Genomic DNA, 13152 nt, shown 5'->3' with positions numbered 1-13152 from the left:
CCCCATCTCCATCCCCATCCCTGCTCCCGTCTTCGCTCCCAGCCCCGCAGCTGGATCTATTCCCAACCCTGCTGCTGTGACCCTTCCCTTCCTCATCCTCATCCCCGTCCCCAGCCCCTCTTCCAGCTTCATCCCCAGCCTCGCTGCTGTCTCCATCCCTGTTTCGGATCCCATTCCTGCTCCTGTCCCTGCTCCCAGCTCTGCTGCTTTCTCCATCCTCATTCCCAGTCCCACTCCCATCTCCATCCCTATTCCTGCTCCTGCCCCTGCTCCAAGCTCTGCTGTTGTCTCCATCCTCGCTCCCAGCCCCATTCCCGTCTCCATCCTCACTCCCAGCCCTATTCCCATCTCCATCCCCACTCCCAGCCCCGTCCCCATCTCCACCCTCACTCCCAGTCCCGTTCCCATCTCCATCCACGTTCCTTCTCCCAGCCCCACTGCCACCTCCATCCCTATTCCCACTCCTGTTCCCAGCCCCGTTCCCATCTCCATCCTCTCTCCCAGCCCCGTTCCCATCCCCATCCCTATTCCCACTCCTTCTCCCAGCCCCACCGTCACCTCCATCCCCATTCCCAGTCCCATTCCCGGCCCCATTCCCGTCTCCGGCCCCATCCCACCCCGTCCCCCGTCCCACCCCGTTCCCCACCGGGGCTCGAGGCTGGGTGGGCGGCCGCGTGCCGTCCACCCCCGCGGCGGCGTCACCATCGCGGCCAAGGGCGAGGAAGACCTGCTGGCGTTGGCCGCCTCCCGGCTGAGCCGCAGGAAGCGCGTGGCCGGCGCGGCCATCGGCGTGGCCATGGTCTTGGTTCTCCTGGTGGCCATCCCGCTGCTGGTCCACAGCTCCAAGGCGGCCGCGCACTACGAGATGCTGGGCAGCTGCCGCATGGTCTGCGACCCCTACCCAGGCCCCGAGCTCCCCGTCGCCTCCTCCTCCTCCTCGCCGCCCTTCTTGCCCGGTGCCAAGGGCGAACCGGGGCGCAAAGGCCGCGCCGGAGTGCGGGGACCCCCTGGACCCCCAGGACCGCGGGGGCCGCCGGGTGAACCGGGTCGTCCGGGGCCACCGGGACCGCCGGGACCGGGTCCCGGGGGGTACATCCCATCCTTCTACAGCCCCAAAATCGCTTTCTACGCGGGCCTGCGGAAGCCGCACGAGGGCTACGAGGTGCTGCGCTTTGACGACGTGGTCACCAACGTGGGCAACTACTACGAGCCCTCGAGCGGCAAGTTCACCTGCCCCCTGCCCGGCATCTACTTCTTCACCTACCACGTCCTCATGCGCGGAGGTGACGGCACCAGCATGTGGGCTGATCTCATGAAGAACGGGCAGGTACGGGACAGGACCCCCCTGGAGGCTCTTCCCAGTGCCCCCCACCCCGCTCCCCATCATCCCAGTCTGCCCAGCTGGTCCCTCGCCCCGGTCCAGTCTGGCTCCTCCAGCCCCGTTTCTCTGTCTCCATCCAGATCGCGGCTCTCCCTGCCTGCTCCCCCCCATCCCAACCTCCCCCCATCTGCTCCTCCATCCATCTCTCCATCCCAGTTTTCTCACCTCAGTTTTCCCATCCCAGTTTCCCCATCCCAGTCTCCCATCCATCCCAGTCTCTTCCCATCCCAGCGTTTTCCCATCCCAGTGTTTCCCCATCCCAGCATTTCCTCATCCCAGTTTTTCCCCATCCCAGTCTCCCCATCCCAGTGTTTCCCCATCCCAGTGTTTCCCCATCCCAGTGTTTCCCCATCCCTCCTGGAAACCTGGGATGGGAAGAAACCAGATGGGAACACCAAGATACCCTTAATTCCCCTTCTTGTTTCCTCCCATCCCAGTTTTCCCACTCTGGTTTCCCTTAATCACAATTCCCTCCATCCAGAATTCCGCCCCCCCCCAATTCCCATTCCCTCCCATCCCTCATTCCCCATCCCTGCTCCTCCCATCCCAGTTTCCCCATCCCAGTGTTTCCCCATCCCTCCTGGAAACCTGGGATGGGAAGAAACCAGATGGGAACACCAAGATACCCCTAATTCCCCTTCTTGTTTCCTCTCATCCCAGTTTCCCCACTCTGCTTACCCTTCATCTCAGTTCCCTCATCCCTGTTCCTCCCATCCCCATTCCCACCCCCCAGATCCAACTACCCCCCCTCCAATTCTCATTCTTTCCTCCCCACCCCTCTCCTCCCATCCCAATTTCTCCATCCTGCTTCCTCTAGCTTGATTTTCCCATCTTGTTTCCTCCCATCCCAGTTTTCCCATTCTGGTTTCCCTTAATCCCAGTTCCCCCTATCCCCAGTTCCCCCTCAATTCCCACATTCCATTTCCCCCACTGGATTTCCCCCCCCCCCACAATTCCCATTCCCCCCCCATCCCTCATTCCCCATCCCTGCTCCTCCCATCCCGGTTTCCCCTGGTTCGGTTTTCCCATCCCAGTTTTCCCATTCTGGTTTCCCTTAATCTCAATTCCCCCATCCCAGTTCCTTCCCTTTCCAATCCCCCCCCCATTTCCCACATTCCATTCCCCTATCCAACCCCCCCCCAATTCCCATCCTCTCCCCCCACCTCAGACCATGAGAGGCATCCCTGTATCCACCCCCCTCTCAGCCTTGGGGACAATCGGGGGGGCTGGATGTGCCCCCCCCCCTTTGGGACACCCACCAGCATTAGGGGGGACACAGGTGGTGCCCCCCCTTTTGGGCTGGGGGGGGACACAGGGCGGTGCCCCCACCCCCCCCCTTTGTTCACCAAGCGCATCCCGGTTCGCTTCCCATTTATTACGGGAGAACCAGGGATCAATCCTGCGCAGCCCCTGCCCCCCCCCCCCAAACTATCCCTGCACAACCCCCTCGGGGCATCCCCCCCCCCGCCCCGGGGTCCCCCAGGGCTCCCCCCACCCTGAATCTGGTCCCCAGCGGGTCCTGAGCACCCTGAGAGCCCCCCAAGGGTGCAGGGAGGGGGGGCCGTGTCCTGGGGGGGGGCTGGGGGGCTGGGGGGGCTGTCCCTGTCCCCCCCCCCATCACCCCGGGAGCAGCTGAGGGGAAGGGGGGCGCTGACGCCCTGATCCTGCTCTGCTGCAGGTGGGGGCCGTGACCTTGAGCGGGATGGATGAGGGGCCGGGATTCCTGAGCAGCTCAGCACCCCCATCCCAGCAGCTCAGCACCCCCATTCCTAGCAGGGTCTGAGTGGATTTGGGGGGGTCCTGAGCAGCTCAGCACCCCTATTCCCAACCAGGGGATCCAAAGCAGCTCAGCACCCCCCATCCCAGCAGGGTCTGAGTGGATTTGAGGGGGTCCTGAGCAGCTCAGCACCCCCATCCCAGCACCTCAGCACCCTCATTCCTAGCTAAGGGGTCCTGAGCAGCTCAGCACCCCTATCCCAGCAGCTCATTACCCCCTTTCCCAGCGGCTCAGCACCCTAATTCCCAGCCTGGGGGTCCAAAGCATCTTGGAACCCCCATTCCCAACCAGGGGGTCCTGAGCAGCTCAGCACCCCCCTTCCTAACCAGGAGCTCCAAAGCAACTCAGCACCCCCTTTCCCAGCATCTCAGCATCCCCATTCCTAGCAAAGGGATCCAGAGCAGCTCAGCACCCCCATCCCCAACCAGGGGGTCCAAGCAGCTCAGCACCCCCATCCCAGCACCTCAGCACCCTCATTCCTAGCCAAGGGGTCCTGAGCTGCTCAGCATCCCTATTCCAGCAGCTCAGCACCCCCTTTCCCAGCAGCTCAGCACCCCCATTCCAAACCAGGGGGTCCTGAGCAGCTCAGCACCCCCCTTCCTAACCAGGAGCTCCAAAGCAGCTCAGCACCCCCATTCCTAGCATCTCAGCACCCCCATTCCAAACCAGGGGGTCCTGAGCAGCTCAGCACCCCCCTTCCTAACCAGGACCTCCAAAGCAGCTCAGCACCCCCATCCCAGCATCTCAGCGCCCCCATTCCCAGCCAGGGGATCCAGAGCAGCTCAGCACCCGTATCTCAGCAGCTCAGCACCCCCATTCCCAGCCAGAGGATCTAGAGCAGCTTAGCACCATCATCCCAGCCAGGGGATCCAGAGCAGCTCAGCACCCCCATTCCCAGCATCTCAGCGCTCCCATTCCCAGCCGGGGCCATCCAGAGCTGCTCAGCACCCCCATTCCAAACCAGGGGGTCCTGAGCAGCTCAGCACCCCCCTTCCTAACCAGGAGCTCCAAAGCAGCTCAGCACCCCCATTCCCAGCCAAAGGATCCAGAGCAGCTCAGCACCCCCATCCCAGCAGCTCAGCACCCCCATTCCCAGCCAGGGGATCCAGAGCTGCTCAGCACCCCCATTCCAAACCAGGCGGTCCTGAGCAGCTCAGCACCCCCCTTCCCAACCAGGACCTCCAAAGAAGCTCAGCACCCCCATTCCTAGCAAAGGGATCCAAAGCATCTCAGCACCCCCATTCCCAGCCAAAGGATCCAGAGCAGCTCAGCACCCCCATTCCCAGCCAGAGGATCTAGAGCAGCTTAGCACCATCATCCCAGCCAGAGGATCCAGAGCAGCTCAGCACCCCTATCCCAGCAGCTCAGCGCCCCCATCCCAGCATCTCAGCATCCCCATTCCCAGCCAGAGGATCTAGAGCAGCTCAGCACCCCTATCTCAGCAGCTCAGCACCCCCATTCCCAACAAGTGGCTGGGGGATCCAGAGCAGCTCAGCACCCTCATCCCAGCCAGGGGGTCCTGAGCAGCTCAGCACCCCCATCCCAGCCCCGCTCGCAGTCTCCCCTTGGGGACACGGTGCCATAGGGCTGGGGGGTGTGGAGTGGGGTGTGGGGGTGTCCTGAGATCCGTGCCCCCCCTCTCCAGGTTCGGGCCAGCGCCATCGCGCAGGATGCGGACCAGAACTACGACTACGCCAGCAACAGCGTCATCCTGCACCTGGACGTGGGCGACGAGGTCTTCGTGAAGCTGGACGGGGGCAAAGTGCACGGCGGCAACACCAACAAGTACAGCACCTTCTCCGGCTTCATCATCTACCCCGACTGACCCCCCCAAAAAAACGGGATGGGGGGGTCCCCAACTCCCGCTGGGGTCCCCAACTCCAGAGCTGCAGCCCCACACCCCCTCCCGCTGCCTCCCCCACCTCGCATGCCAGCACCCCCCAAAGGGCACCCCGGAAAGAATTGGGGTGTCCCAGTGCTGTCCCCACCCGAGGCACCCCCCCCAAGAGAAATTGGTGCTGTCCCCACCCTTGGGGCACCCTGAAAGAGAATTGGGGTGTCCCAGTGCTGGGCCCACCCTTGGGGCAACGTCAAAGAAATTGGGGTGTCCCATTGATGTCCCCCACCCAGAGAACCCCCAAAAAGAAATTGGGGTGTCCCAGTGCTGTCCCCACCCTTGGGGCACCCCCAAAGGAATCGGGGTGTCCTAGCGCTGTCCCCCACCCAGTACACCCCCCAAAAGAAATTGGGGTGTCCCAGCGCTGTCCCCACCCTTGGGACACCCCCAAAGGAATCGGGGTGTCCTAGTGCTGTCCCCCACCCAGTACACCCCCCAAAAGAAATTGGGGTGTCCCAGTGCTTTCCCCACCCTTGGGGCAGCCCCAAAAGAAATTGGGATGCCCCAAGAGAATCGGGGCATCCCAGTGCTGTCCCCCACCCAGGGAACTCCCCCCAAAAGAAATTGGGGTGTCCCATTGATGTCCCCCACCCAGAGCACCCCCAACAAAATAAATAAATAAATAAATCACCCTGGGTTTGGATGCGCAGCTGCCACCTTCGCCTTCCTGGGGGGGGGGGGGGGGACACTGGGGTGGGGGGCCCATTGTCACCGTCCCCCCTGCTATTAGGGACAGGGACCCCCCCCCCCCCCCCCAATATGTGTGGGCAGGGGCACAGCCCCCACCCTGCCACGGGACCCCCCCCCCCCCTTGCCGGGAGTGTTGGGGGGTCCCTGGGATGGGGATGGAGCTGCAGGACACTGTGTCCCCCCCAATCCCTGTGCCCCCCCCCATCCCTGTGTCCCCCCCATCCCATCCCTGTCCCCCCCAATCCCTGTGTCCCCCCCAGTCCCAGTCTCCGGTACCCGGTTCTGTGCTGCCACCTCGTGGCCATGTCTGGTACTACAAGAGGCGGGGGGGATGTACAGCATGGGGACCCCCAGGATGGGCTTGGAGGATGGGGGGGGGGGGGGGGGGGCGGGTTGAGAGGACCCCCCCGTTGCCCACCCAGCCCCTAAAGGAGGTGCAAGTAGGATTTGTGCAGCGTCTGTCCCCATCTATATCATGCCCCCCCCCGCCATGGGTGGGGGTCCTGGCTGTCCTCCGGGGAGGGGGGTGTGTGTTTGGGGTTGGGGGGGGGGGGCTCCTCTGTTAGCACTCCAATCACAGAGACACATTATGGGGGGAGGATACTGAGACCCCCCCCAGCTGGGCATATCCCCTTCCCCATGGTGACCCCCACTTCCCAGCCCCCCCCCCCGACCCCAAATGCCCCCCCCCCAGATTCCTGACCCCCCCCAACCCCCCCCAATGTCCCTCTCTGCCCCTAAATACCCTGAAGGGAGAACTTGGGGAGGACACAGGGATGTGCACAAGCCCCCCCTGCACCACAGTGCACCCCCCCCATCTCCATCACAGCACCCCAGTAGGTGCCCCCCCCCCCCCAAATGCATGAACATATACAGCCCCAGGTGACCCCCCCATGCACCTCGGTGCCCCCCCACCCCAGTGCACACAGAAAGCCCTCCAGGTGACCCCCCCCTTCCACCCAGGTGCCCCCCCAGCTCCTCCCTGCCCCCCCGCGCAGTGACTCAGACCCAGCCTCACCCCAGTCTTTATTCATCACTCAAGCAGGAGGGGGGGGACAGCCCCCAGAGCCCCCCCCCCCCCAAACTCTTCACACCCCCCAAAGGGGCTGGGGAGGAGGGGGAAGGGTCCTTAGAGACCCTGGGGACAGCTGGTGCACCCCCCCGCCCCAGATCAGTGAGGGGGGAGCAGGGACCCCCCCAAGCCTGGGGGGTATAGGGTGTTGCCAGAGGAAGAGAAGGAAAGAGGAATAAATGGGAATAAAGAGGAATAAATGGGAATATTAGGGGAATAAAATGGGAATAAATTGGAATAAAGAGGAATAAAATAGGAATACATGGGAATAAAGAAGAATACATGGGAATAAAAGGACAATAAATAGGAATAAAAAGGAATAAAAAGGAATAAATTGGAGTAAAAGGACAATAAATAGGAATAAAAAGGAATAAATTGGAGTAAAAGGACAATAAATAGGAATAAAAAGGAATAAATTGGAGTAAAAGGACAATAAATAGGAATATTGGGGGAATATCGGGGGGGTCAAGGCACCAGGTTGCCCCGCAGCATCGCGCCGCTGGCCGCAGGGATGGGGGAGCAGCCGTCACCCCCCCAGTTCCGTGACCCCCCCAGGACGCAGGGGGGTCCCCTCAGGTCCCCTCCGTCACTTCCCTGGCTCCGCTCGCTCCTTGGGCACCTCGGTCACCACCTGCTGCAGGGGGAGAATGGGGGGGTCAGCCCCACGGTGGGATTGAACCCCCCCCCCCCCAAAAAAAAGAAGTAAGGACCCCCCCATCTCCATCCTCACCTTCCCATCCTGTGTCTCAATAGTTTTGATGAGAACCACCCTCCGTGCTGGGGTCTCCGCGGGCTGCGAATCCATCACTGGGGGGGGTTAGAGATGCTGTGAGCCCCCTCCCAGGGGGGAAGACACCCCCTTTGCCCCCCCAAAAGGGAGGAAAGACCCCCCCCAGCACTCCCCCCCCCCCCCCTCACCTGAGCTCCTGATGCTGAAGGAGGTGGTGGGGTACAGAGGGACCGTGATCCTGGGGAAATTCCAAAGGGGGGAAAAAATAAATCCCCAAACCAGATTAAAAAAAAAAAAAAAAGCCAAACAAAAAATAACCAAACAGGAGAAACTCTCATAAATCAGGAGAAAATCCCAAGAAAAGCAGAAGAACCCCACGCCCCCCAGAAAAAGGCAGGAGAAACCACCCCTAAAGCCAGAAGAAAGTCCTGTAAAGCAGGAGAAACTCCAAAAATAAAGGAGAAACTAAAAAAAAAAAAAAAAAAAGCAGGAGAAACTCCCATACCAACCAGGAGAAATCCCCATAATCCAGGAGAAATCCCCATAATCCAGGACAAACTCCCCCAAAACCGGGAGAAATTCCCATAATCCAGGAGAAACTCCCCCAAAACCAGGAGAAATCCCCATAGTCCAGGAGAAACTCCCCCAAAACCGGGAGAAATTCCCATAATCCAGGAGAAACTCCCCCAAGACCAGGAGAAATTCCCATAATTCAGGAGAACCTTCCCCAAAACCAGGAGAACCCCAACCGAGGGGACCTTCTCCCCACCCCGCGGCACAGAGCAGCCTCACCGGCTCTCCTCGCCCTCCAGCAGCTTGCGGTACGTGGCGATCTCGATGTCCAGGGCCATCTTGACGTTGAGAAGGTCCTGGTACTCGCGCAGGTGCCTCGCCATCTCCTCCTTCATCTGCTGGATCTCCTGCTCCAGCCGCCCCACCACGTCCTGGTAGCCCCCGACCTCCTCCCCAAACTCAGCCTCCATCTCCCGCATCTGCCGCTGCAGCGCCTCGTTCTGCGGGGGGAGACGGCGCCGCGTGGGGCTGGATTTGGGGGTCCAGTGGCTGGAAAGCTCCCCCCCGGACCCTCATATCTCCTGGGTCTCACCATGCCCTTCAGCCCGTCCACCTCGCAGGTGAGACTCTGGATCTGCCGCCGCGACTCGTTCATCTCCTGCTTGGCCAGGCGAACCGCCTCGTGGTTGCGGTTGGCCGCATCCGAGAGGTCGGCGAACTGCGAGGGTTGGGGGAGTCAAGGCTGCATCCCTCGTCCCAGTGCATCCCAGCGCATCCCATGGTCCCCACCCTGATGCATCCCTCATCCCTGAGCATCCCAGAGCATCCCATGGTCCCCACCCTGATGCATCCCTCATCCTAGAGCATCCCAGAGCATCCAACGGTCCCCACCCTGATGCATCCCCCATCCCAGAGCATCCCAGGGCATCCCATGGTCCCCACCCTGATGCATCCCTCATCCCTGAGCATCCCAGAGCATCCCAGCGCATCCTATGGTCCCCACCCTGATGCATCCCTCATCCCAGAGCATCCCAGAGCATCCCGTGGTCCCCACCCTGATGCATCCCTCATCCAAGGACATCCCACGATTCCCAGTGCATTCCATGGTCCTCATCCCAGTATGGCCCCTGATCCCGGTGCATCCCCCAGTCCCCATCCTAGCGCACCCCTCATCCCAGCGCATCCCCAAATTCCCATCCCAGTGCATCCCACGGTCACCATCGCGCTGCATCCCCCATCCCAGTGCACCCCCCAGTCCCCACGCCAGGACATCCCTCATCCCAGGCCCCCCTCTGGTCCCCATCCCAGTCCTCCCAGTGCCGGTACCTTGGACTTGTACCACTCCTCGGCCTCCTGCAGGTTCTTGACGGCGATGCTCTCGTACTGGGTGCGGATCTCCCGCAGCGCAGCCGTCAGCTCCGGCTTGCACACCTCCACCTCCACCGGCACCGCGGGGCCCGGGGCGCTCACCTCCAGGTCCCGCAGCTCCTGCGCGGGCGCACGGGACCATCACGGCACGTGGACCCAACCCGCTGCTCTCCACCCCACCAGAGACCCTCTACCTCCTCATGGAGCTTCTTGAGGAAGCCGATCTCGTCCATCAGCAGCTCCACCTTGCGCTCCAGCTCCAGGCGGGACAGCGTGGCGTGGTCCACGTCCTGCGGGGAGAGGTTGGGATGAGCTGAGGGGCAGCGCAGAGGGGACACAGCCCCCCTGGGATCCCCTCAGGTGGTGCAGGACGGGGAATACTTGGAATCATGGAATCCTGGGATGGTTTGGAAGAGAATAGACCTCAAAGTCCATTCAGTTCCACTCCTGCCATGGGCAGGGACACCTCCCACTGCATCAGGGGCTCCGAGCCCCATCCAACCTGGCCTTGAACCCCTCCAGGGATGAGGCACCCTGCGTGAAATCCTCAAAATGAAGAATTTCTTCCCACGTTCTCATCTCAATCTCCCCTCTTCCAGCTCAAAACCTTTCCTCCTCGTCCTCTCCCTGCCCTTCCCAATCAAGAGCCCCTCCCCAGCTCTCCTGGAGCCCCTTTCAGCACTGGAAGCTGCTCTAACGTCTCCCTAGAACCTTCTCTTCTCCAGCCTCTCAGCCCATCCTTGTACAGGAGGTTCTCCAGCCCTCAGATCATCTCTGTGGCCTCCTCTGGCCTCGCTCCAACAGCTCCATGTCCTCCTGCACAGACACCCCCCACCCCAGCCCCCCTCACCTTGCGGAACAGCACCAGGCTCTTCTCCGCATCCTCCCGCTTCTGCATCTCATCCTCCAGCCTGTGGAACACGAGATATGATGGGGGAGGGGACAGGGTGCAGCCCCCCCCCCTCACTGCAGACACATGGGGATGGAGGAAGAGGAACCCCCACCCCAAGCCTGAGCCACCCCCCATCTCAGCCCCTAAGGGTCTGCAGACCCCCCAGAGCCCTGTGATGGGATGCTCTGCCCCCCCACCCCCAGGGGTTCAGCCCTGTCCTGGATCCAGCTCCCCCCTCCCAGTGCTCGTCCCAGTCCCCCCCAGTGCCCCACCCACCGCAGAGCCCTGCTCTCCCAGTTCACCCCAGTTCACACAATGCCCCCCTCCCCACTGGTCCCAGTGCGACCCTCGAGCCCCACCCCAACATTCCCAGGGCACCCCCATCCCCACCCTGCTGCAGCCCTGCTCCCACCCCAGCGCATCCCAGGGCACCCCCTGCTCCCCACCCCAAAGTTCTCCACCACATTTCCCAGTCCCTGTCGCCCCCACATCCCCCAGTGCAGCCCCCATCCCCATCTCAGAGCATCCCCTGGTCCCCACCCCGCTGCATCCCAAATCCCAGGGATCCTGATCCCCGTCTCTGTTCATCCCGCATCCCAGTGCATCCTCCGGTCCCCACCCCGCTGCATCCCGTATCCCAGTTCATCCCGCTGTCCCCACCCCGTGGCATCCTGCATCCCAGTTCATCCCGCGGTCCCCACCCCGCTGCATCCCGCATCGCGGGGCATCCCGGTGCATCCCCTGCTCCCCACCCCGCTGCATCCCTCATCCCAGCGCATCCTCTGGTCCCCATCCCACTGCATCCTGCATCCCGGGGCATCTCCCGGTCCCCACCCCGCTGCATCCCGGGACATCCTGCTGCACCCCCTGCTTCCCACCCCCCTGTATCCCTCTTCACGGTGCATCCCGCATCCCGGTGCATCCCTCGGTCCCTATCCCGCTGCATCCCTCATCCCAGCGCATCCCCTGGTCCCCACCCCGCCTCCTCCCAGTGCATCCCCCCGTCCCCATCCCGCTGCATCCTGCATCCCAGTGCATCCTCCGGTCCCCATCCCGCTGCATCCTGCATCCCAGTGCATCCTCCGGTCCCCATCCCGCTACATCCCTCATCCCAGTGCATCCTCCGGTCCCCACCCTACTGCATCCCGCCTCCCAGTGCATCCCCCGGTCCCCACCCCTCCGCATCCGTTATCCCGGTGCCCCCCCCCTCCCGGTACACCCCTCCCCCGGCCCCCCCCGGCGCTGCGGGCGCACCGGTGCCGCAGGGCGGCCAGCTCAGCCGCCAGCCCGTCCCTCTCGGCCTGCAGCCGGTCCCGGTCGCAGCTCAGGAGCTGCAGCCGCTCCCGCAGCCCCCGCAGCTCCCCCTGCACCAACCCGGCGGCGCGGGGCGGGGGGCCGGGCCGGTTCAGGGCTGCTCGCAGAGCCCCGTTTTGCCGTTCCAGCGCTCGCACCCGCTCCAAGAAAGCGGCGAAACGATCGTTGAGAGCCGCCAGCTCCTCCCGTTCCGCCGCCCGAGCGGCCGCCGCCCCCGACAGCCGCCCCGAGGCCACGGGGATGGGCGGCGGCGGAGCCCGGAGGGGAGCTCGGCGAGGGCCCCCAGCGACCCCGCCGCGGCTCATGGTCAAACCGGGGAAGGCGGCGGCCGCTGCCGGGACCGGTTGTTTATAACGGGAGGCGGCTCCGCCCCGCCCGGGGGCACCCGGGGCTGCGGGAGCGAGGGGAGGGGTCTCCGGGGCGGAGGGGGCGGGGGGACAGAGGGGGCTGCAAGAACCCCCCCCTTGGGAGGGGCCGGGGGTCCCAATTGGGATGGGAGGACACGGGGGGGTTGCGGGAATTACCCCATCGGGAGGGGCCGGGGACCCCGGTTGGGATGGGGGGGCAGGAGGGGCTGGGGGGGGACAGGGGCTGCAGGAATTGTCACCTCGGGAGGTGCCAGGAACCCCACTTGGGATGCGGGGAGATAGGGGGCTGCAGGGGAATGGGGGGGGGCAGGAACCCCACTTGGGATGCGGGGAGATAGGGGGCTGCAGGGGAAGGGGGGGGCCAGGAACCCCACTTGGGATGCAGGAACCCCACTTGGGGTGTGAGCAGAGAGATAGGGGGCTGCAGGGGAAGGGGGTGCCAGGAACCCCACTTGGGATGCGGGGAGATAGGGGGCTGCAGGGGAATGGGGGGGCAGGAACCCCACTTGGGATGCGGGGAGATAGGGGGCTGCAGGGGAATGGGGGGGGTGAGGAACCCCACTTGGGATGTGGGGAGATAGGGGGCTGCAGGGGAATGGGGGGGGCAGGGATTGCCCCATCGGGAGGGGCTGAGGACCCCGCTCGGGATGCGGGGAGGGGCCGGGGACCCCAATTGGGATGGAGGAGGGGACGAGGGGCTGGGGGGGGGGGGGCAGCGGGCTGAGGACCCCACTCGGGTTGCACAGCAGGAGCTGCAGGGGGACAGGGGGCTGTGTTCCCCTTGGGGAGAAGCCGGGGACCCCAGTGAGGATGCAGGGGGAATGGAATCTGCAGGAATTCCCCTCTCAGAGTGGGGGGGCTGCAGGGTCCCCCCCTCATTGGTGCAGGTAGAGGAGCTCAGTAACATGGGGGCGGTGGGAACAAGGGGTGCAGCCCCCCAACTTGGTCAGGGTCTCCCCTCGCTAGGATGCAGGAGAGGGGCTGGGGGCCCTGTGGGGTGCAGGGCAGCACCGGGGGGGTTATGGGGTTCCCCCCCTCCAAGATGCATGGGGAGATTGGAGTGCAGGGCTCAGCACAGCCCCCCTCGGGGTCCCATCCTGCCTGGGGAGCACCCAGGGAGCACCCAGGGTGGGGGGAGCCCTGTGTCCCC

The 13152-nt window shown here is 63.7% G+C and overlaps 2 protein-coding genes across 2 annotated transcripts; one reads left to right on the top strand and one right to left on the bottom strand.

The window, feature by feature from the left end:
• The first annotated feature begins 767 nt into the window (after nucleotides 1-767).
• On the top strand, nucleotides 768-5037 carry C1QL4 (complement C1q like 4). The gene is made up of 2 exons (XM_069879509.1): nucleotides 768-1327; nucleotides 4804-5037. Exons 1-2 carry the CDS (start codon nucleotides 797-799, stop codon nucleotides 4981-4983), a joined length of 711 nt encoding a protein of 236 aa, XP_069735610.1. The 5' UTR covers nucleotides 768-796; the 3' UTR covers nucleotides 4984-5037.
• A 2366-nt stretch (nucleotides 5038-7403) lies between these two features.
• Nucleotides 7404-11939, bottom strand: PRPH (peripherin). Its single transcript, XM_069879439.1, has 9 exons — nucleotides 11575-11939; nucleotides 10279-10339; nucleotides 9623-9718; nucleotides 9387-9548; nucleotides 8653-8778; nucleotides 8340-8560; nucleotides 7736-7785; nucleotides 7548-7624; nucleotides 7404-7451 (listed from the first exon to the last, which is right to left on the bottom strand). The coding sequence occupies exons 1-9, from the start codon at nucleotides 11937-11939 to the stop codon at nucleotides 7404-7406; spliced, it is 1206 nt and encodes a 401-aa protein (XP_069735540.1).
• Nucleotides 11940-13152: the final 1213 nt, after the last annotated feature.

Source organism: Phaenicophaeus curvirostris, chromosome 38 (genome assembly GCF_032191515.1).
Source record: "Phaenicophaeus curvirostris isolate KB17595 chromosome 38, BPBGC_Pcur_1.0, whole genome shotgun sequence".
In the NCBI taxonomy this organism is placed as follows: Eukaryota; Metazoa; Chordata; class Aves; order Cuculiformes; family Cuculidae; genus Phaenicophaeus; species Phaenicophaeus curvirostris.
The sequence above is the reverse complement of the archived record's forward strand: the minus strand, read 5'-3'. Positions and strand labels throughout refer to the sequence as shown.